Source organism: Pan troglodytes, chromosome 6 (genome assembly GCF_028858775.2).
Source record: "Pan troglodytes isolate AG18354 chromosome 6, NHGRI_mPanTro3-v2.0_pri, whole genome shotgun sequence".
Lineage (NCBI taxonomy): Eukaryota > Metazoa > Chordata > Mammalia > Primates > Hominidae > Pan > Pan troglodytes.
Window position 1 is genome coordinate 163,038,599 of NC_072404.2, and position 23,722 is coordinate 163,062,320.

A 23,722-nucleotide genomic window follows, 5' to 3' on the forward strand; every position below is an offset into this window, starting at 1 on the left:
TACACAAGAGATGTTAAAAACATTAAGGACACCACAAAGTCTGAAAGAAAGATGATAGAAAACAAGGCCAGGAGATTACAAATTCAAAAAAGCTATTATGAGACTATTGATATGAATGCAAATGAAAGAGAAAAAATATTACCATTCAGAGCATTACAATAGCATAAAAATTTCCAAATTACTGAAAATACCTAATGCTAAACTTGGGAAGATTGAAAGATATAGTATTATAGAAGAAGCTTTTAATATTGATGTCTCAGTAATTATAGGTCAGAAGACTTTAAAAATCATTAAGTGTACAGAGCAGCAGTATCCAAAAGAACTTTCTGAGGTGATCAAAATATTTTCTGTACAATATGGTAGCCATTAGCACATATAGCTAGTGAGACTGAAAAAGTAAATTTTAAATAGCTGCGTGTGGCTATTGGTTACCTACTGGGCAACCCAGATAGGATTAAATAGCATAATTAATAACTGTGAGTCAATGTACACATAGTACTATTAGAAAATAAATATTTTTTCAAGCACATGTAAAATGTTTTTGAATATTGACCACAGACTCGATTCTTTAAAATAAATCTCAACAAATTTCAGGTTATTGGTATCATAAATCCTGTTCTCTTGACTATGACCAATTAAATTTTAAAAATCAGCTAAAAAGACACTTTTACAAAAAAAGCTTCAAGCAAAACATATAATTAGACATTTTAAAAATACTTCTAAATAATCCCTGCACTTTGGGAGGCTGAGGCGGGCAAATCAAGAGGTCAGGAGTTCAAGACCAGCCTGACCAATGTGGTGAAACCCCGTCTCTACTACAAATAATAATAATCAAAATTAGTGCATATTATCAAATAATGATGACAGCATAATTCAAAACTTGAGGGATATTCCTAAAGTGGTATTTTGATAGAATTTATAGTCTTCTATGTGTATAGTAAAAGCTTAGAAAGGCTGGAAATTATTGAGCCAAGCATCCATCTTAAGATATCAGACAAAGAAGGGAATTCTTGTACACTTTTGGTGGGGATGTAAATTAGGACGACCATTATGAGAAACAGCATAGAAGTTCCTCAAAAAATAAAAATAGAACTCCCATATGATCCAGCCATCTCTCTACCTGCTATGTATTTTTTAAAACTGAAATCAGTATGTCAAAGAGGTATCTGCATTCCCATGCTCATTGCAGCATTATTGACGGTAGCCCAGATGTGGAATCAACCTAAGCGTCCATGAATGGATGAATGGATAAAGAGAAAGCAGGATTTAAACACAGTGATTTCTGGCAACACAGAGGAACATAGAATACATTATGTTGAGTGAAATGAGCTAGGCACAGAAAGACAAATACCACATCATCTCACTTATATATGGAATTTTTAAAAGTTGAACTCATAGAATTAGAGAGTTGAATGGTGGTTACCAGAGGCTAGGGAATGGGAGGTTGCAGAGTTGTTGATCAAAGGATATAAAATTTTAGTTAGATAGGAGGAATCAGTTCAAGAGATCTATTGTACAACATGATCATTATAGTTAATACAGTGCATTGCATTTTGAATATTGCTGAGAGTATACAGAAAATGATAAGTATGTGAGGTAATGCGTACGTTCATTAGCTCCACTGAGCCATTTCACAGTGCATACATATTTCAAAACATCATGTTGTATGTGTTAAATGTATATGATTTTTATTGATCAATTAAAAACTATTTTTTTAAAAAAGAATAGACTAAAGGATTATAGGATATATCCAAAGGAAGTAGAACAAATGAAATGCATGTAAAAGCAGGAATAAATGAACAAGAAAATCAACCATACAGTAGGTAAAAATCAACAAATAGATTTTTTTTTTTTTTTTTTGAGATGGAGTCTCACTCTGTCGCCCAGGCTGGAGTGCAGTGGTGAGATCTTGGCTCACTGCAACCTCTGCCTCCGGGGTTCAAGCGATTCTCCTTCCTCGGCCTCCCAAGTAGCTGGGATTGCAGGCATGCACCACCATGCCCGGCTAATTTTTGTATTTTTAGTAGAGACGGGGTTTCACCATATTGGACAGGCTGGTCTTGAACTCCTGACCTCCTGATTTGCCCGCCTCAGCCTCCCAAAGTGCTGGGATTACAGGTATGAGCCACCACGCCCAGCCAACAAATTGATTTTTTGAAGACACTAACAAAATCAATAAACTTCTGGCTAGACTGGTCAGAAAATAGCAGGAAAATATATTAGTAGAAATGAAGAAAAGGGATATAAACACAACTATTTCCCAATATATTTAAATATTTAAATGCAAAGAGCAAATTCATTTAAAAAAAAACAACATCTACCTGGAATATAACATAAATTAGTATATAAACTTATAGAAATGGATATAAGAATAATCTTATAATGAAAGATACTAAATTATATAAGCCTCAGACAGTTTACCAAATAATTCCAACATAGCCCCCCCTACCATTCTTTGAGTCCAGTATTAACTTGATACCAAAAACATAATGATAGTACAACAAAGGGAAATTATAGGCCAAAGTCATTCATGAATACAGTGGCAAAAATCCTAAACAAAATAGCAAAGCAAACCCAACCATATATATGAAGAATGATTTATCACAACAAAGTCGATTTTTTTAAAAGTACTATTATTAGAAAAAATCTCTGAACGCTAAAAGGAGAAAAAACTTTTATCATTTTAATAAGAGCAGACAAAGGATTGAATAAAATTTAGTATTGATTCATGCCAAAAAAATCCTAACAAATGAGAAATGACAAATAGCTTCCTTAAACATAAAGATGAACTATTCTTAACAGGTGATAGCAACATCGCAACTCAATGGTTACACATAAAAGCGTTTTCTCTAAAATCAGGAAGCACGTAAAGACCTTCATCACAACTTAGTTTAACATTGAACTAAATGGATCATATCCACTGCATTAGGACAGGAAAGAAGACGTATTTTTATAATAGATAGAGGTTGGAAAGGAACAACTATCGTTAAAAGAATGAGAAACAAAAAGAATCAAAGAAACAAACAGCATATGTTTCCATTCCATCACTTTGGTATTAATCACACTTGTTTCTGGAGACCATGGTGTAAAGGAATGAGCCAGGATTACTGAAGGGTCCTGCAGTGCCAGTGACCACAAGCCAAGCCAGAACCAAGTTAACTTAGAGTGAATTGGCCTATTCTTTAATATTGCTCAGACTTACAAACTCCCATATAATCTGTCACTTAAATTCCATTCAAATTAATAAAATCTAATTCATTTGAATAAGACTTAAAGTGATTTGATTCTACTGCATCAAATTCTGCTCAGTGGAATCAGTCCTTGATTGAAATCTATTAAGTTCAATTCAGTAAAATAAATTTAAATATTATGCAATACAATTAATTTTTAATTAATTACCATTTCAGTTCAGGTCCATTTTGATCTGAACTTCGATTCTACATTTCTAAATTTGGTCCCTATTCAAATCAATAAAATGTGGCAAAATCCAGTGTAATTCTAAAAGATACAACCTGAAGCTAATCAACTGCATTTATTTCTATTCACCCCTAATCAGATGAGTTTAGTGACATTCAATCACAGAAAGATAAAATGCTCACCTTTAACTACCAAACTGAATGTTTACATTAGAACTTCAGAATTACCAGGTTTTCCCAAACTCACATCACCATCTGCAGTATGGACTCCACAAGATTTTATCTTGACTCATTCTTTGTTTGGCTTATATATTAACATAGAACAATGTAGAATTGGATGGTTAGGAAACAAAAGAGAATATTGCTATCCTGTTTAATAAGCTGAAATCATAGGTAAGTTGAGATGATAGACTTTTGCATCTATGAGAATGCCAATACATGATTTTTTATTTTATTTTTAAAGTTCTTAATTTAAATAGTAAAAGACAGGAATTTTTGACTCCAGACCATGGTTATAAAACTGAGAAAAAAAGTATTAAAAGGACTGTATTATTCAGAAAAAAATAATTGGGAATTAAATTGAGATGTTACTATAGTAACACCATTATCACCTCTTTGTATCTTACCAAGCAAACAAGGTCCTGGATTGGTATCCCAATGGCACCCAGTCATCTGGGCCTCTTTGTTTCTTTATAGATGTTCCCAAGTGTCCAGTGAACTCCACCTACCACTGTCCTTTTCCCAGGTCAGTATATGGCAGACTGGTCTGATGGTAAGGATCACAGGGACACTGAGTCTCAAACTCTTCCTCTGAGATTCTTATTCTACAGGACAGGGGATCTATATTGTTTACAAGATCTTAGTGGAATCATAGGGAAATTGAAAACCCTTCCCTATACTTACCTCCCACCAGTGGGTGAAAAACAAAAAAATCGGAAGTTATTACTCCATGGCTTCACCTCCTCCACTTCATCTTCCTGTAAGGATCCTGAGACTTCAGCTACCATGGCCCAGATCTTGGAAGTGATTCTGTGCGGATTTTCCACATGTAAAAGAAGAGGAAGCTGTCTGTATTTAAGCCAGAGAACTTTAGGACTAGTAGACTGTTTCCATTTCCAGTCCCTGGGGGAGGGGTTCCCATCATGTTTAGCTTTAAGCCCCTATATTCCTGGAAGGGTACACATCCATACTGGGGAAAAAAAGAAAATTCTGGCCGGCTTGATCTTCCAAATTACAGCTGTCAGATGATTTGGAGGACTCTATAGAGGCTACAGCACCTCCAAATTCCTTCTCTGCTCCATCCCATCCTGGAGATTATTATAAAAGCTTTTACCTTTCTTGTTATCTAGGACATTTGCACTGGAAGGAAAGTTTCTCACAGGTGCAAGAATGTTTTGAAAGGTCTAGAATTGCACCAGTTAAGGATGCCCATACTTAGTAAGTGTATCGTCACCATTCGTAACTTAATATGGATTTTGTAATCAGATCAGAGTGCTCAGCTGAAATTTACTTATAAAGTGGAGAAAAAAGATTTGGTAGTGGTAAGAAAGGAAGAGAGAAGGAAGTAGGAGATTTTTCTGAGCACGAGTCGCTTAGAAAAAATCCTGCACTGCAAGGGCCTTCAAATAGCCAAATGTTACCAGAGAGCAGAGCCTGGGAAGGACTGCCAATGAGCTGCCGGCAGGGGACACTGGGAACAATAGTGAAAAGCGTGTTTGTGCTGCAAGGGTACCTGTTCTATTTCCTCAGCTGAAGAGCCCCCAGGGACTCTTTAACAGAATTTGTAGATAAGGTTGTAATCGTACATATGATAAAACTAGTTCTCATCAAGCCAAAAAGATGCTTTTACATTTTCATTTTGGAGATTATATACCCTTGTGGTGTTGTTTTTAATATCCTATAGAAACAGTGGGAATGAAACAAATTAAATGTCCCAGAGACTGTGCTGGGTCTTATCTCAGAGGGCGCCAGGATCATATTTATTTAAGCAGCCTGTTAAGTTACTTTGTGTAGCCCAGAAGTTCCGAAGAACACATTTTGAAAATCACAGGTATGCACCTCATTTTCATCAAGCAGTCCCCAAGCATTCGCCCTTGTGCTTCTGAAACAACTTCTTGTTATTGGTAAAAATAAATAACAGAAATCTATTGGTTTCTTTCTTTCTTTTTTTTTTTTTTTTTTTGAGACAGAATCTTACTCTGTCGCCCAGGCTGGAGTGCAGTGGCACAATCTCAGCTCACTGCAAACTCCACCTCCTGGGTTCAAGTGATTCCCCTGCCTCATCAGCCTCCTGAGTAGCTGGGATTACAGGTGCACACCACCACAGCCGGCTAATTTTTGTATTTTTAGTAGAAACAGGGTTTCATCATGTTGGCCAGGCTGATTTTGAACCCCTGACCTCAGGTGATCCGCCCACCTCGGCCTCCTAAAATGTTGGGACTACAGGCGTGAGCCACCGCGCCCAGCTTATTGGTTTTTTTAAGTAAGTCTTGGAAAACTCCTTTCCTTTCTAGCCTATTTTCTTTCTCCCTTTCCCAGTTTAATCATCCAAACCATAATAAACCCTTCACCGTAATAAAACTTGATCTGAAGTGAGTGCAAACAGTATAGTGATTATATTTAATTCAATTCATATTTGGCTGTTTTAATACAATATGCCTTACTTTGATAATTTAGCTCTAGTTAACTTAGAATGCCATTCATCATTACCTAACCTTGTTGCAGTGACTACAGCTACTTAATATAGTTAACTACAATCTTCATATTCTGAGGTTAGAGAAGTTCTTGAACTCTTGGAAATAGATAATTCAGTTATTTCTTTCCTCACCACTTTTTGCCCTTGTATTTTAAAAAGGCTTTCCATTTTTATTGCCTTTAACTGCTATTCCCCAAAGCCAATTAACAGGTAAATAATGATTTGTAAAGCTAAAAGTAGCATTTCATTAGCATAGCACTGGAATAAGGGAATTCTTTGCTCAAAGTAAATTGAACCGTTCTCCTCTTGCTGAATATAAAATACACAACAAATTAATAATTTATTTTAGTTACAGTGATTTAACCAAATTAGCCAATGCTAATAACAAAGTCTACAATTTCCTTTCTCTCTGGAATACGTTTTTCTTATTGGCATTCTTTTGCGGTAGATGTGGAAAGAGCCGAGTTAAGCATTTTGTGCTGTATTTTAACTTATTTTCCTAGGAAAAAGAACAGAACAACATCAATTTTGCATCAGCCTCACTGGGGGCATTCGTTATATGAAGACTAAAGTATTGTGACTTGAGAAAGAGTGAGGGATGGGAGAAGAAGCTGGGAAACCAGGCTGCTCTTGCCAGGTCACTAACTTGCCACCTCCTTGCACCTGTACTCCCTGCACATGGAGGAAATATTTCAGATCATCCCCTTAGGTCCCATCCTGGTGTGTAATAAGAGTCCCTCTCTACTGTAAGCTGAGGGTCTGCCATATGAGATTAGCACAGAGCCTGGATCCCGTGCACAGCTCAGGGCTTCTACTGGAACACCCACCGTAACCGCCCAAGGAGTTCACCTTGTCCGCTGCCTAGACAGAGTCGATTCATCAAGACAGGGGAGTTGCAATAGAGAGAGTAACTCACGCAGAGCCAGCTGTGCAGGAGACCAGAGTTTTATTATTACTCAAATCAGTCTCCCCAAGCATTTGGGGATCAGAGTTTTTAAGGACAACTTGGCAGGTCGGGGGGAAGCCAGTGAGCCAGGAGTGCTGATTGGTCAGGAATGAAACCACAGGGAGTCGAAACTGTCTTCTTGCACAGAGTCAGTTCCTGGATGGGAGGCACCAGATCAGATGAGCCAGTTTATTGATCTGGGTGGTGCCAGCTGACCCATCAAGTGCAGGGTCTGCAGAATATCTCAAGCACTGATTTTAGGAGAAGTTTAGGGAGGGTCAGAATCTTGTAGCCTCCAGCTGCATGACTCTTAACTATAATTTCTAATCTTGTGGCTGTTAGTCCTACAAAGGCAAGCTAGTCACCAGGCAAGAAGGAGGTCTGCTGTGGGAAAGGGCTATTATCATCCTTGTTTTAAACTATAAACTATAAGTTTCTCCCAAAGTTAGTTCCGCCTACACCCAGGAATGAATAAGGACAGCAAGGAGGTTAGAAGCAAGATGGAGTCGATTAAGTTAGATCTCTTTCACTGTCTCAGTCATAATTTTGCACAGGCGGCTTCACCACTGCCCAAACAATTCAACAATGAAACTTCCTTTCCTGGGCTTCTGAGCACTCTCCGAAGGTACAGTGGGAACCAGCTGTCTCTCTTCTTTTCCCCTACAGTATGTTCCTCGTAGTCTCATTCTGAAGGTGAAGCTGATTGTTATCTTCTCCTTTTACTGACAGTGTCCTAATTTTTACAAAGAATACTGAGCCACACACAGCTCTCTGATTCATGCAAATTATTACTGTCTGCAATGAAAATGAAACACAGTGTTAGGTTGTTTCTACTGATCACTCAAAGGAACAATCATAAATTGGGCAGAGATTCTGAGATATATAATCTTTCATTGGTTATTTGAGGTATGGGCAGGACAAAGGAGTCATCTGCTAGACAAACCTTTAACTCCACTTTTACAGGTGCCCGATTTGTTTCTTCTCCTCCACCAAGAGTGTTAGTGTCCTCTAGTTTCCAAAAACAGTGATACTAACCAAAAATTCCTTTGAGAGAATTTAGCATGAGGTCAGCTTTTTAAACGCAATGCAAAAAATGAATATGATAACCAGTTTGGGTAATGTTTCTATATTTTCAGGGTCAGGCTGTGGCCTGCCCAGCCTCAAAGGCATTTCATGAGGTCAAAATGGAACCATCTACCTTTGTCCTCTCTCTATAACATGGCCAGAGATGGAATCAGCCAAGACCTAGTGTAGCTTTTGGGCCAAATGACCTTAACATTTCTTTCGGTGGTTGAGAAGCTGTGGTTTCCATAAATGGGATTTTTCAACGCTTATTTTTGAAACTCTAGACTTCATAAGAAGAAAAATTTATTATTGGCCATGGGAAGCATCAGAGAAGCTGGATGCTTTACCACTTACCCTGATGGAAAAAGAAAGGAGAAGCAAATGACTTAAACATAGAAAGCAAACACAGCCCCCGCATGCTGGGACCAGGCACAGGTGGACAGAAGACACAGCTTCAGGGTGGACCTTTATGTCAAAAAGCGGGCATGTTTCTCCCTTTGGAACAGGGTACTGAGCTCTCCCTCTTGACTGTTTACCAGATTAAGTCAAATATACTTTTTTTAATGTGGGTGCCAAAAATGGTCATGCCAAGGGAAAATAATAACTTCCAAATTGAGTCAACACACAGAAAAATCAAGAAATTTGTTTAGAGGGAGAGAATACCTGAATAACTAACTCATTTTCAAATTCAGAGGGCTTGCTCATTCATTACATTCATCCTGGACTCCAGTCCCTGTTCATTCTCAACTTTAAATCGCCCACCTGTTAACAAAATTATTCTTGAGGAAAACTACTGGAATATCTGAGAAAGTACCACAGTATTTTTTTGCATAATTCCAATATGGTCCCTACTTTTTGTATTGTTTGTTTAGATATTGTGACTGTTCACATGGTAACTTTATGATTTTCCTCACCTTTATTTCTGAGCACTCATAGAGTCAAGTGTACACTTAACATCCCAAGAGGGTGGATGAGTTATTATCGTGGAATTTTAACCCATATACCCAGATTTTTTTTTCTTTTTTTTGAGACAGAGTCTCACTCTATCAGGTTGGAGTGCAATGGCGTAATCTTGGCCCACTGCAACCTCTGCCACACAGGTTCTAGTGATTCTCCTGCCTCAGCCTCCCAAGTAGCTGGGATTACAGGCACCTGCCACTGAGCCTGGCTAATTTTTGTAGTTTTAGTAGAGACGGGGTTTCACCATCTTGGCCAGGCTGATCTTGAACTCCTGACCTTGTGATCTGCCCACCTCAGCCTCCCAAAGTGCTGGGATTACAGGTGTGAGCCACCACGTCCAGCCCCAGAGATTTTAATTGACTAGCTATTTTGGCTTACTGGCTGACATTACCTCTGTTAGATTCCACTCATTCCCCAGCTTCTGGCAAGGAACCTCTGTTCTCTTAGCATAATGTTCTCAAGGTTCATCCATGTTGTCACATATTGCAAAATGTCCTTTTTTAAGTCTGAATAATATTCCATTGTATGTATACACAAATATTATATGACTCTGCTTATATGAGCTATCTAAAGTAGTCAAATCCGGCTGAATGTGGTCACTCAGGCCTTTCATCCCAGCACTTCGAGAGGCAGAAGGAGGTGAATCACTTGAGCCCAAAAGTTGGAGACTAGCCTAGGCAACATGGCAAAACCCTTTCACTGCAAAAATTACAAAAATTAGCCAAGTGTGGTGGCATGTGCCTGTAGTTCCAGCTACTCAGGAGGCTGAGGTAGGAGGACGGCTTGAGCCCAGGAGGTCAAGGCTGCAGAGAGTTATGATTGCTCCACTGCACTCCAGCCTGGGTGACAGAGTGAGAACCTGTCTTAAAAAAATAAATAAAATATAAAGTAGTCAAATCATAGAAACAAAGAAGTCACCAGGGGCTGGGAAGACGGGGAAGTAGGCAGTTGCCAATCAGTGGGCATAAAAGCTTCAGTTAAACAATAAAAGTAAGTTCTAGAAATCAGCCATACAACACCATATCATTAATGCTACATTGGACACTTTAAAAGTTGTCAAGAGAGTGGATTTAACATAAAGTGCATTCTCATATGCTAAAGTCAAATTAAGAATAAGAAAGAGTCATCCAGTCAGACGGGTTGGCTCCCACCTGTAATCTTAGCACTTTGAGAGGCCAAGGCAGGTGGATCACCTGAGGTCAGGAGTTCGAGACCAGCCTGGCCAACATGGTAAAACCCTATCTCCACTAAAAATACAAAAATTAGCTGGGTGTGGTGGTGCATGCCTATAATCCCAGCTACTTGGGAGGCTGAAGCAGGAGAATCCTTTGAACCTGGGAGGCAGCGGTTACAGTGAGCCGAGATCATGCCACTGCACTACTGCACTCCAGCCTGCACGACAGAGCCAGACTCCATCTCAAAAAAAAAAAAAGAAAGAAAGAAAGAGTCATCCATTGTCAGGGTCTTCCTGCTCTCTGCTTCCATTCTTTCCACTGCCTACCACGTCTAGGCTTTTCTTCCCGCCATTCACCTGAAACTCCTTCATCAAAATCTCTAGTGAACTTCCAGCTGTCAAATTAAAAGAAAACTCTTAGCTCCCCATCTTAATAGACTTCACTATGAAATCTGATGGTGCTGGCCCCTCTGCTCTCTGGGAAATCCTCCTGTGTTGTTCTCCCACCACCCTGGCTGCCTTTGTTCTTGCACTCTGCTATGGACATCTCCATCTCTGATACGGTTTGGCTGTGTCCCCACCCAAATCTCATATTGAATTGTAATCTGAATTGTAACCCCATGTGTCAAGGGGGGGGGACTTGGTGGGAGGTGACTGGATCATGAGGGCTATTCCCCCATGCTGTTCTCATGATAGTGAGGAAGTTCTCACAAGATCTGGTTGTTTGATAATTGCCTGGCACTTCCCCCTTCTTGCTTTCTCTCTCTCCTGCCCCCATGAGAAGACGTGCCTTGCTTACCCTTCTCCATCTGCCATGATTGTAAGTTTTCTGAGGCCTCCTCAGCCACACAAAATTGTGAGTCAGTCAAACCTCTTTTCTTTATAAATGGTTAAAGACCCAGTCTTGGATCATTCTTTATAGCAGTGTGAAATCATTCTTAGGTTTTGGTGGGTTTTTTGTTTGTTTTGTTTTGTTTTGTTTTTGAGACAGAGTCTCGCTCTGTCTCCCAAGCTAGGGTACAGTGGTGCAATCTTGGCTCACTGCAACTTGCACCTCCCACATTCAAGCAATTCTCCTGCCTCAGCCTCCCAAGTAACTGGGACTAGAGGCGCCTGCCACTGTGGCCAGCTATGAAATCATTCCATTTTTGAAATGATGTTGTAATCTAAAAGATTCCAGCAGCATTTCTCCCACTTCCAATATGTTCTGGTTTGCCCTGATAGTTCCTAAAACATATTTTCAGCTCAGAAAATCCTCCTGAGAACCAGACTTCTACAGTCAATTTGTACATTTTGTGAGCAAACCCATTATCTCTTCTTCAACATTCCCTAGACTTTTGATGATGATCTTCCTTCCCTGTGCCCTACCTTCATGGAGCATAGTACCATCCCCATTCATACAAACCAGAAGCCTGGATTAATCCACAGCACTCCCTGCCCATCTTCTCTTCTACCTAAATCCCAACAGTCCCAGCCAGCTATAGCTCCTGAACCTTTTGTGTGTGTGTTTTCTCTTCTTCTCCATTTCTACTACTATTTTATTACTTCTTTTCTCTATTAACATAAGAGCATCACATCTAGCCTCCCTGACTCCATTTTGCAGAAATCTATCTTTCATCTTCCTGTTGATCTTTTGAAGCACAAATTTAATCATGCTAGTTCCCTGCTTAAAATCCTTTACTAGTTTCCCATTATTTTCAGGATAAAGTTCAAACGTCTTAAATTGGGGGAAGATAAACATTGAAAAGAAAGGATAAACCAATGAAAAATAACTTCTTACTTGGACAAAGGTATTTTGCAATGTGACCTTCATCTGCTGTCCATCTATCTCTTACTATCTACTACTGCTCCTCTCAGCACATCTCTTCAGCCCAATTCTACGACATATGAATATAGTCCTATATATATTTTCCAAATAGAAGTTTACCTTTCTGTCTTTTTACATTCTGCTCCGTTTGCCTAGGAGGCCTTGCCTCTCTTATGTCCTTGTTGATATGTGTAATGCATACTTGACCTTCAAGATGCAGCTCAACTATTTTGCCTCCTCTGGGAAACCTTCCTTTATGACCTTGTTTGCCTCCCCCACTCTCCTCTGTGTTCATAATACTGATAAAACTGTTCTCCAATCTGTATCTTTTTCTTCCATTCTGTTGAGTTGTTTCTAATGTTTGGCACATTGTGGGAACCCAGTGGATGTTTGATGATTGGATGAATGAATGAATGAGTGACTATTAGGCCAAATGATAAAGGAGAGTTGGGGGCTAATCTGCTGTGTGGTTAAAAGAACTACTTAACTCTTCTAGACCTAAATTTCTTTACCCATAAAATTAGGAGGTCATACTCAAAAACAGTGAAAGTTTGTGCTTAGCTCCAATATTCTATGATCTCCATGACTTAGTTCACAAAAAAAGCATGACCAGTCACGAAGTGAATTGTATGGTGTAGAAGCAGTTCATGGCCCATACACCTTCATTGTGGACTGACCCCAACTTGGCTTCCAGTTTACTAAATAGACTCCTAAATCGCAGAAGTTTGAATGTAAAATTGTCTTCCAAGGAGAGAGGTACATATTCCCATGAGAAATCTTAAGCTTAACATTCCCACTGATATTTTTTATCAAATATTTCTACTATTGACATAAATTTACCTTTATGCTTATATTTATATTTATATACATGTAAAATTGTGATATATACTTTTGAAAACTTGTCTAAGCTTAAAAGAGCCTTTTGAAGTATAGAATTAAAAGCTTTTTTTAAAAAAACAAATTTATTTCTGTAGGTTTTTGGGTAACAGGTAGTATTTGGTTGCATGAGTAAGTTCTTTAGTGGTGATTTATGAGATTTTGGTGCACCCATCACCCAAGAAGTATACACTGAATCCAATTTGTCATCTTTTATCCCTCACCCCCTTCCCACCCTTTCACCCTGAGTCCCCAAAGTCCTTGTATCATTCTTCTGCCTTTGCATCCTCATAGCTTAGCTCCCACTTATGAGTGAGAATATACAATATTTGGTTTTCCATTCCTGAGTTACTTCACTTAGAATAATAGTCTTCAGTCCCATCCAGGTTGCTGCAACTGCCATTAATTCATTTCTTTTTATGGCTGAGTAGTATTCCATCATATATGTTTGTGTGTGTGTGTGTGTGTGTGTGTGTGTGTGTGTGTGTGTGTGTATGAGAAACAGTTTATTTATCCATTCATTGACTGATGGGCATTTAGGTTGCTTCCACATTTTTGCAATGGTGAATTGTGCTGCTATAAACACATGTGTGCAAGTATCTTTTTCGTATAATGACTTCTTTTCCTCTGGGTAGATATCCATTTGTGGGACTGCTGGATCAAATGGTAGATCTACTTTTAGTTCTTTAAGGAATCTCCACACTGTTTTCCATAGTGGTTGTACTAGTTCGCATTCCCACCAGCAGTGTAGAAGTGTTCCCCTTTCACCACATTCACACCAACATATATTATTTTTTGATTTTTTGATTATGGGCATTCTTGTGGGAATAAGGTAGTATTGCATTTTGGTTTTGATTTGCATTTCCCTGATCATTAGGGATGCTGAGCATTTTTTCATATGTTTGTTGGCCTTTTGTATATCTTATTTTGAGGATTTTCTATTCATAGCCTTAGCCCACTTTTTGATGGGATTGTTTTTTCTTGTTAATTCATTTGAGTTTGTTGTAGATTCTGGATATTAGTCCTTTGTCAGATAGATAGACTGTGAAGATTTTCTCCCACTCTGTGGGTTGTCTGTTTGAAATAAATTGACTTTTAAGAGGGTTGAGTGATGTTCAGACTATCAGAGTATTCCTGGGGAAGTGGGTGTAAGTGTGGCAGTATAATGACTGAGCCCAGGTCTGTTTCTAAATATACCTTTCCCTTTTCTTGTAGATGGAAGCCCTTACACTTGGTGGGTTGGCAAAGCCAACGAGAAGCACTACTACTGGGGAGGCTCTGGGCCTGGAATCCAGAAATGTGCCTGCGGCATCGAACGCAACTGCACAGATCCCAAGTACTACTGTAACTGCGACGCGGACTACAAGCAATGGTGAGTGCCTGCGGGCAGCACAGCCAGGCTCACCCTCCCAGTGTGCCTTTGTGTCAAACTCATGTGATAGAAGAAAGTTTGAAAAGTGCTATAATAATACGATAATAGGGTAGAAAGGTCTGGAACTAACCCAACTGACAAATGTCAGGAACATACTGAAAAATATAAAAGCAGAAAGAGGTCAGTGCGACAAGGGTATGCATTTAGAAACTGAGACATAATTGATGTGTTCATATTTTATTCAGAGAGGAAAATAATGAGCCATGTTGTAGACAGTGATTTGCATTACAAAATGTTCTGTGTAACAATAGAGGGATGGCTGGGGGCGGGAAGCCAGTGTGCATGAGTGCAGGCAGTCAACAGCCTCCTGCGGTGAGCACAACCACCTCCTGCAATGTTTGCATTGGGGATCTGGATTGGAAAAATAGGAGAGAGAGAGAGAGAAGGGAAAAAACAAAGAAACAGAAAAAATCATTCTTTGCTCTTGTCTTCTGTAAGTGCTTGCCTGTCTACTTTTCTTTCATACCTGGAATTGTTTATAACTCTGATACAAATCAGTTCAAGAAAGATCTATTTTGGGTTTCTTCCATCCCTTTGCTGGCTTTTGTTCTGCCCCGCAGTGAATAGCTGGGTCTGTGTCAGTAACAGATAAAGATAAGATCAGCTGCCATTCTTTGTGAAAAAGGCCCCAGAAGTTTAGGTGGAAGACTATAAACCTAAGTGTGATTCTTTGCAGAAACACGTATCCAGTGCCGGCTTTCTACATTTTTAGAAGTGTTGAGAGGCTCCATTTCTGCTTCTGGGCAGCTGTGCACATAGCCAGTCATGGTCATGAATTTCCCCATATGCCCAGCCATGGTTTTCTTCAGTTCACCTATGTAGTATGCTATTTACAGGGACAGTTTACAAGACAAATTCATTCCACCAGTTAACCAAAAACAAATTCTGAGAACGTAACATTATATGAATTTCAGGTAGGATGTCTGCTTACTTTCTGAAAGTTATATTTCTTCTAGTAAATAAAACAAATTACAAAGCCTATCTATTTCAATGGCTTAGAATGTGTGTGTATATGTGTGTAAAATACTTGTAAATAGCTATCATTAATCTTTAATTATGGATTATTGTAAAGAAGAGATCATGATAATTTTTTGAAAGATGTATCTACACACACACACACACACACACCCACACACACACTGTATACAAAGACTGGAAGTTGGGAATGGAGTTAAAAGGGCATGGTCTTTGAAATTAACCTTTTATTCATTCATTTGTTCATTCATTCATTCAGTGAGTCATCCAATCAGTCATTCATTCAACAAATATTGATCAAATACTTATGAGTCAGCAACTCTTCTAGGCACTGGGGATAAAATACCAAATGCAAAGAACAAGAATCCCTGTCCTGACTCACATTCTTGTTCTTGATGCCTTTTATTACTAGTTGTGTGTTCTTAAGCCAGGCAGACCCTCTCCCATCCATTTGTCTATCCAACATTAATTCCCTACCTCTTCAGGAAGCTGACATTGGGTTCAGCCTCCCCAACTAGGAGAAGTGGGAACAGAGCCCCAGCTGGTTCATTGTCCAGGCAGCCCAGAGTGCCCTGCCACCATCACCTTGTCCCACCACAGAGGAGAGAAGAGGGATTCAGAAAGAGTAAGATCTAGTACCTACACCTAAGTGAACTTCATTTTTATCAGACATCATGCTAAGTTCTAGGGATACAGTGATGAATGGAACATGGTATTTGTCCTCAGGAGCTCCAAAACTAGTTGAAGGAAACACACATGTGCACACACAAATAGATAACATAATACAGTCAGTGTTCTGAGGAAGGTGTGTGCAAGATACAACAAAAACTAATGAAAGTGGCGGGGCGTAGTGGCTCACGCCTATAATCCCAGCACTTTGGGAGGCCGAGGCCAGCAGATCACCTGAGGTCAGGACTTCGAGACCAGCCTGCCCAACATGGCGAAACCCCGTCTCTACTAAACATAGAAAAAATTAGCCGGGCATGGTGGTGGGTGCCTGTAATTGCAGATACTCAGGAGGCTGAGGCAGGAGAATCGCTTGAACCCAGGAGGCGGAGCTTGCAGTGAGCCAAGATCCCAGATCGCGCCACTGCACTCCAGCCTGGGTAACAAGAGTGAAACTCCATCTCAAAAAACAAACAAACAACAACAAAAAAAAACTAATGGAAGAAATTTTCAATCTAACTGAAGGAGTGAAGGAAGGAATCCATAAAGTCTTGGAGGAAGAGGCATAAACTTGAAAGACAAGGAAAAGCAAGGGCCCTGGGACACTCACCCTTGCATGGTGGTCTTGGAGAAGAAGCATGACTGAGCTGGGCCAGGCTGGGGAACTGTCTGTGCAGTTGACAGTTTTGAAAACATTAAGGCCCTAGCATGACATCTGTGTCTAAACCCTGAGGGCTACCATTAGTAGAATTACAGGTTGAAAACATAGATTTTTTTTTTGAGATGGGGTCTCACTCTGTCACCCAGGATGGAGTACAGTGGCACAACCTCGGCCCACTGCAACCTCTGCCTCCCCGGTTCAAGCAATTCTCCTGCCTCTGCTGGCACCTGCCACCATGCCCAGCTAATTTTTGTATTTTTAGTACAGACGGGGTTTCACCATGTTGACCAGACTGGTCTTGAACTCCTGACCTCAAGTGATCCACCCTCAGCCTCCCACAGTGCTAGGATTACAACCATGAGCCACCATGCCTGGCCAAGATAGATCTTTATTTTTTTTATTATTTTTTTTTTTTTTTTGAGACAAGATCTTGCTCTGTTGCCCGGGCTGGAGTGCAGTGGTGCAATCTCAGTGATTCTCCTGCTTCAGCCTCCCAAGTAGCTGGGACTACAGGTGCCCACCACCATGCCCAGCTAATTTTTGTATTTTTAGTAGAGTTGCAATTTCACCGTGTTGGCCAGGCTGGTCTTGAACTCCTGACATCAAGTGATCTATCTGCCTCGGCCTCCCAAAGTGCTGGGATTATAGGCGTGAGCCACAGCGCCCAGTCACAAGATAGATTTTTAAAGATATATATTAGCCTCTGAAGCCATTTCAAAGAACATGTCTGAATTCAGATCACAGATTAGAAGACATTCCATTCCACCCTTATTCCCAGACCTCCTCCTCTGGCAAGCTTCAACTGAGTTCTAACATTTCACAGTTACTCAGGGACTTGGTCACTGCTGGTGTCTTGTTCTCTTCTGGCTTAGCAGCAGCTAAGACATCCCACTCCTTTGCTTCTGTAAAGTTTGTCTAATATTTCATAATAAAGGCACTATAGCTTGAGCAAACTGAAAAGTATAATGAATTTTTTTTTTTAAGAGACGGAGTCTTGCTCTATCTCCCAGGCTGGAGTGCAGTGGCATGATCTCAGCTCACTGCAAGCTCTGCCTCCCGGGTTCACACCATTTTCCTGCCTCAGCCTCTCGAGTAGCTGGGACTACAGGCGCCCACCACCACGCCTGGCTTATTTTTTGTATTTTTAATAGAGACGGGGTTTCACCGTGTTAGCCAGGATGATCTCGATCTCCCGACCTCGTGATCTGCCCACCTCGGCCTCCCAAAGTGCTGGGATTACAGGCTGGAGCCATCGCGCCCAGCCATGAATGTTTTTTATAATAAATAGCTCTTAAAATGGTCTTCCCTTTTTAGCACAAGAAAGAATGCTCTTGGAGAAATCTTCTTGGTCTTTGAATTCACCAGCACCTAGCAAAGGCCCTCCTTCCTATGTGGATGCTTTAGATATTTGGGAGTGGATGGAGTTGCTTCTAGAGACACTTTCTAAAGCTCTCAGGGGCAGTGAAGAGAGAGTTGAGCTTGATGCGGGTAGACCTTACATCCAGGCCCCGATTTGCCACTTTTGGGGGAGGCTTTTAACCTCTGAAATTTAATTTATTATCTGTATAATAAAAATAAATCTTGGCAAATTTTTGTGATCATTAAGAATATAGAATATAAAAGCCTTCTATAAATTATATGGGATAGTTATTTGCAATTCTATTGCATTATTTTAAAATTTATTTTCTTTATTTATTTATTTTGACACAGAGTCACTCTGTCAACCAGGCTGAGGTACATTAGTGTGATCTAGGCTCACCGCAACCTCTGCCCCCTGTCTCATGGCTCAGCCTCCCAAGTAGCTGGGATTACAGGCACACATCACCATGCCTAGCTAATTTTTTTTTTTTGTATTTTTAGTAGAGATGGGGTTTCACCAGGCTGGCCTTGAACTCCTGACCTCAAGTGATCCATCCACCTCAGCCTCCCAAAGTGTTAGGATTACAGGCATGAGCCACCACAACTGGCCCTTATCACAATTCTTAATGATTCCGATTGACTCTTAAATGAAAATAAATGAAAACAGAGCGTGGCAAGTAGGCCCCTTCATGCTCTTGACCTGCTGTGTCGTAGGCCTCAAGTTTAATTCCACAACGCCACATGCAGATGTTATGAAACAGGCTTTACTAGAGAAAGTTATAAATCAAGGATCATCATCAGAAGAGCAAGTACAGGTCTCCAATCCCATCATCCCTCAGGGAGACGTGCGAAAGCCAGGCTATTCCGCTGAATGCACCAAGGGCATTCGTTACCAGGAGGCCCCTGCTTCTCTCACTTCTCACAAAGCAAAAATGACAGCAACTTTGTCAGTAGGGGAAAATCAGATGCATGGGGCACCAGGCAGTCTGGGCATAGGTGCCTGCTGTTTACAAGTGTTGTCTGGGAGTCAGAGCCCCTCCAAGAACAGGGAGGAAGCCAGAGCCCCTTCTTGAAGCTGACTTTGGGTGTAGTCTCTCTAACTAGGAGAAGTGAGGAACACTGTCCAGGCAACCTGGAGTGCACTGCCACGATCATTGCTGTTCAGTTTTTTTGTTTCTCCAAACACAGAGAAGGGCTGGGAGATTATGGGAAATAAAAATTTAGCACATACATCCAAATGAAACTCACATATGTTAAACCACATTTGTTGTAATGTCAGGGTAAAAATAAAGGTTCTATTAAATCTCATGCTTTTAGATGCTTTGTCCAGTTAAGAAAGCTATTTTCAATAATCTGAATCACAAAGCATCATTGGATTAAGATGAACTAAGACCAAAATGAGGACAAAGTACCCGTGCCACTTCCTTTCTGTGTGATCTAAGTCAGGATATTTCACATCTTTGTTTTCTTATCAGCAAAATAGAGATAGATAGTATAGTACTTCCCAAGTCATGTAAGGATCTTGGTAAATTGCTGTCATAAATGAATGTTTAAAATTACAGTGGGATATATTATTTTTATTATTATTTGAATGTTGAATGGAACCTTAGCTAAAAATTATTTTAAAATGTCTTAAATTACAGATGCATAAATTGGGGCCCTGAAAAATGTAAATTACTTTCGAAAAATTACAGTAGAAATGAGGAGTAGAAAGAAGACCAAAGACACACATCTCCAAACACCCAGGCCAGTGTTCTTCCACAATATCAGGATCAAGGAAGATTTTTTTAATATTGTTTTTATCTATCTTTTTAATGATTTCAGAATGTAATTTTTAACTAGCTTATATGTAAGCTTTAAATTTAAAGCTTAAACCACAGACCACATTATATGTTCTTTTTCTAAGTACTCTAAAACTTAGATAGAATACTTATTCTTATTTACTGGTGTAAAATGCATAAAAATGGAGCCAGGATAAATGAGATTGTAGCTCAGAGCATGATTGGGTCTCACAACGAAGCTGCAATGGCCTGTGAGTACGATCACCATTTCAATAATTGCCTGATTATCTATGCTGGGAGAAGTTTTGCGCAGTTATTTCTGAGATTGAATGTAATTTAACATTTATGATTTACTATTCACAGCAATAGTAAATATTCCCACCTACAGTGCCAGAATTCTAATTACACAAGTCTTGGTCTCAGCTAAGTGGCCACTGCTGGGTAATTCCTGGTCTCTTGCAGCCTGACTCAATGAGCTAAATCATCATATCTGAAATTAGCAATTTGAAAATGAAATTATCAGGGAAAGAATTGCCATTCATTGCGTGAGTACCCTTCTCTTATTGTAGAATTTCTGGATAGTTATGTCCTGGCCAAGATGGGCACATACATGGTGGAAAATAAGTGAAGTGAAAAGCCGTTAGCACAGTCTTTGTGTTACAATTAGTCAGCAGTTCCCACCTCAACATTAGAAAGGCCAAATACTAGCCGTTGTGCTCTCTTTCGCTGACCCTAAATGGAATTGGCTTGTCTAACAGCCTTTTTCTTCCTGGGCCAAAAATAATCCATGACCAACTTTTATAGCAGCTGAGGGGAGTTAACTAAAAAATATCTTCGATATTTCAAAGCCAGAAACATATTTATTTGGTTGGGTCAGCTTACTATCAAACACCTAATTCTGAATATTTTTAAAAATAATCGTTATAATTTTTTGTCCTTGTTTATAAGAAATTTGATTGAATCTTAGTGACTTTTTTCATGAAGTTTTAGACTGCCTCTTACTCAAAGTGAAATATTTATATATGCATTCTCATTCATCATGTTGTTTAAATAATAGTAGTTACATGTCAGCCACTGTTCATGTATGTTTCATATACTGTGTCATTTAAACATCTCATTGACTCTATGCCAAAGGTACTACATATTTTGTCTTTATTTTAGAAATGCTCCAGAGAGATTAATTTCTCCCACAAGGTCATATAGTTAAAAAGCAGTAGAGCAGAGATTCAAACTCAGGGCAAGCAGCTTTAGACTCATCCTTAGGAATTACACACCAAGACTGTATTAGCCTGTTCTCATGCTGCTAGTGAAGAGACACCCGAGACTGGGTAATTTATAAAGGAAAGAAGCTTATTGGACTCACAGTTCCACATGGATGGGGAGGCCTCACAATCATGGCAGAAGGCAGAGGGAAAAGTAAAGCCACGTCTTACATGGCTGCAGGCAAGAGAACTTGTGCAGGAGAACTCCCATTTATAAAACCATCAGATCTCATGAGACTTAGTCCCTACCAGGAGAACAGTATGGGGGATACCAACCCCATGATTCAATTATCTCCACCTGGTCCCGCCCTTACCATGTGGGGATTATTACACCTCTGGGTGAGATTTGGGTGGGAACACAGCCAAACCATATCAAAGATGTAAGTTCTGTATAAATTTTTCACCTGTGTACTATATACAGCACAATTTCATTTTCTTTCCAATTTTTTATTATGGTAAATACACATAAAATGAACTATCTTAACCATTTTTACTTTTACAATTCAATGGTATTAAATGCATTCATTTTGTTGTGCAATCATCACCATCATCCATCTCCAGAGGCATTTTTATCTAGCAAAACTGAAACGCTATACCCATTGAACAGTAATTCCCCATTTCCCTCTCCTCCTAGCCCCTGGCCAGTTAACCTTAAATAATGAGTTCAGAAAATGTGATTAAATATAGAGTTTATTCCAGCTCAAAGCCTGAGGATAGCCACCAGGGAAACACCAACTCCAAGTGAATGGGGTCAGCTTTCCAAAGTGGGGAAGTTAAGGTTTCACTTACATAGGCAGAAACAGAGAAGGTTAACAGGGTTGCAACATTTGCCATATAAGGCCAGCACAGATGTTACAGTCATTTGATTGGTTACAGTTTGCTATGTTCCAAGGAAGATTGCTTTAACATTCCATAAGGAGGAGTAATGGTCTCGAGGGGTCTTATTTCTGGAACCATTTGGTCTTTTCTAATCATTTACAGGACAGAAATGAGGAAGAGATTTAATCTATAATCAGAGAAGCAGAAGTTGCAGCTGCATGTGGCATAACTCAGGCCACATAACCACATTTCTCTCAAGGCTCAAAATAATGTAAAGTTCCAACCATTTTAAGTTTGAATTATTTAATTTCACACCACCATCGTTCTATTTTCTGTCTCTGTGATTTTGACTGCTCTAAGAACTTCATGTGAGTGAGTCATATAGTATCTGTCTTTTTGCAGTTGGCATATTTCACTTAGTATAATGTCCTTAAGTTTTGCCTATTTTGTAGCATGTATCAGGATTTTCCCCCTTTTTAAGATGGAATAATATTCCATTGTGTGGGTAGAATACATTTTGCTTCTTCATTCATTTGCCAAGGGACACTTTTATTTCCACATTTTAGTGACTGTGAATAACGCTGCTACGAGCACGGTGGTACAATTTCTTTTTAACGTCTACTTTTATTCACCTCTGTAGTGCTCCTGATTTGGTTTCTAAAAATCTCTTATTTTAATTTTATATTAAAAGTATTCATTATGACAAATACATTCAAATTATTTTCTGAATGTGACCTGATTTCAAATCCTAGTCCTATTGCTTGCTAGTTCAGTGACCTTCAGCAATTTATAAAAGCTGTCAATGACTGTTTCCTTAACCACAGCATTTAAATGGCACTCACAGCTACCTCACATGGTAGAAAGGGAGTTTAAATGAGAGGATACTCATAAGGGAGAAGGCACATCCATATTTCACTAGTAAATGCTCAAGAAATATTGATTCCAATTACACCCAAGCACACACAGATAAGGGTTAGCTCATGGGTTCCCCAGGAGCAGCCTCTTCAGTATTCAAAAACAACTCATTGGGCCCCTCTGTTCTGACCTCCTTGCCTGCATGCCTTGCCGCCACCCTGCTGCTGACACTGCCCTCCTGAGATCCTTACTCTGCCAGCTGCAGCTGTCTCAGCCTGTGACAGTCACTGATGCCCTTATGGAGAGATGGAGAGGGCCCCCTAGTCAACCTCAGTGCAGTGGAAACGAAGCTATGGCTTTCAGCAAGACTTGACAAGGATTGGAGCTAACAGAAATTTTACACTGAGAGAAACTTGCAACTGCTTCCTGAAATAGCCACTCTTCAAATCCAGGCAGGAGCCCAGCCCCTGAGACCCTGCCAAGCTCCCAGCGAAGCCTCCAGTGGGTCTCAACCCTGCTTTCATTAATGAGGCTCCTCAGGCATGACTGGGCATTTGGATCCAAGCCAAACCTCCTCCAGGCCCCAGAGGAAGAAGAAGTTCTTCATCCCGAGCCCTACCTCAGTTCCTACAGGAGGAACATTTGCTTCTCAAGCTGATTGATATTGCAATCATTAAGTCCCTTGAGGAAATTCCCAACCTAAGCCACAAAGGTGTGCGTCAATCACCTGGCCTGAACGGGAGCATTGCTGTGGTCTGTTCTGGGACCTGGGTTTGTTGAGTGCATTTCTCCAAGCTAAGGTTCCAGTCTTCAGGGACGCCTCCTGTAGGACAACAGTCTAATGCAATGTGTGCAGTGACAATATCAGTCAAGTTTTATTTCATGATGTCTCCTCATAAAGAGAGGAGAAGGTAAAGTCAGCAAGCTCCTCCTTCTATGATTTCATGTGAGAAGAAGCCAAGACAAAAATGTA

The 23,722-nt window shown here is 39.9% G+C and overlaps 1 protein-coding gene across 1 annotated transcript in view; it reads left to right on the plus strand.

The window, feature by feature from the left end:
- The window catches only part of CNTNAP2 (contactin associated protein 2), a 2,300,337-nt gene that overhangs the window by 1,764,941 nt on the left and 511,674 nt on the right, over positions 1-23,722 (plus strand). Inside the window, exon 14 of the mRNA XM_063815738.1 lies at positions 14,155-14,311. Within this exon, the coding sequence (XP_063671808.1) occupies positions 14,155-14,311 (157 nt within the window). The remainder of the gene's footprint in view (positions 1-14,154; positions 14,312-23,722) is intronic.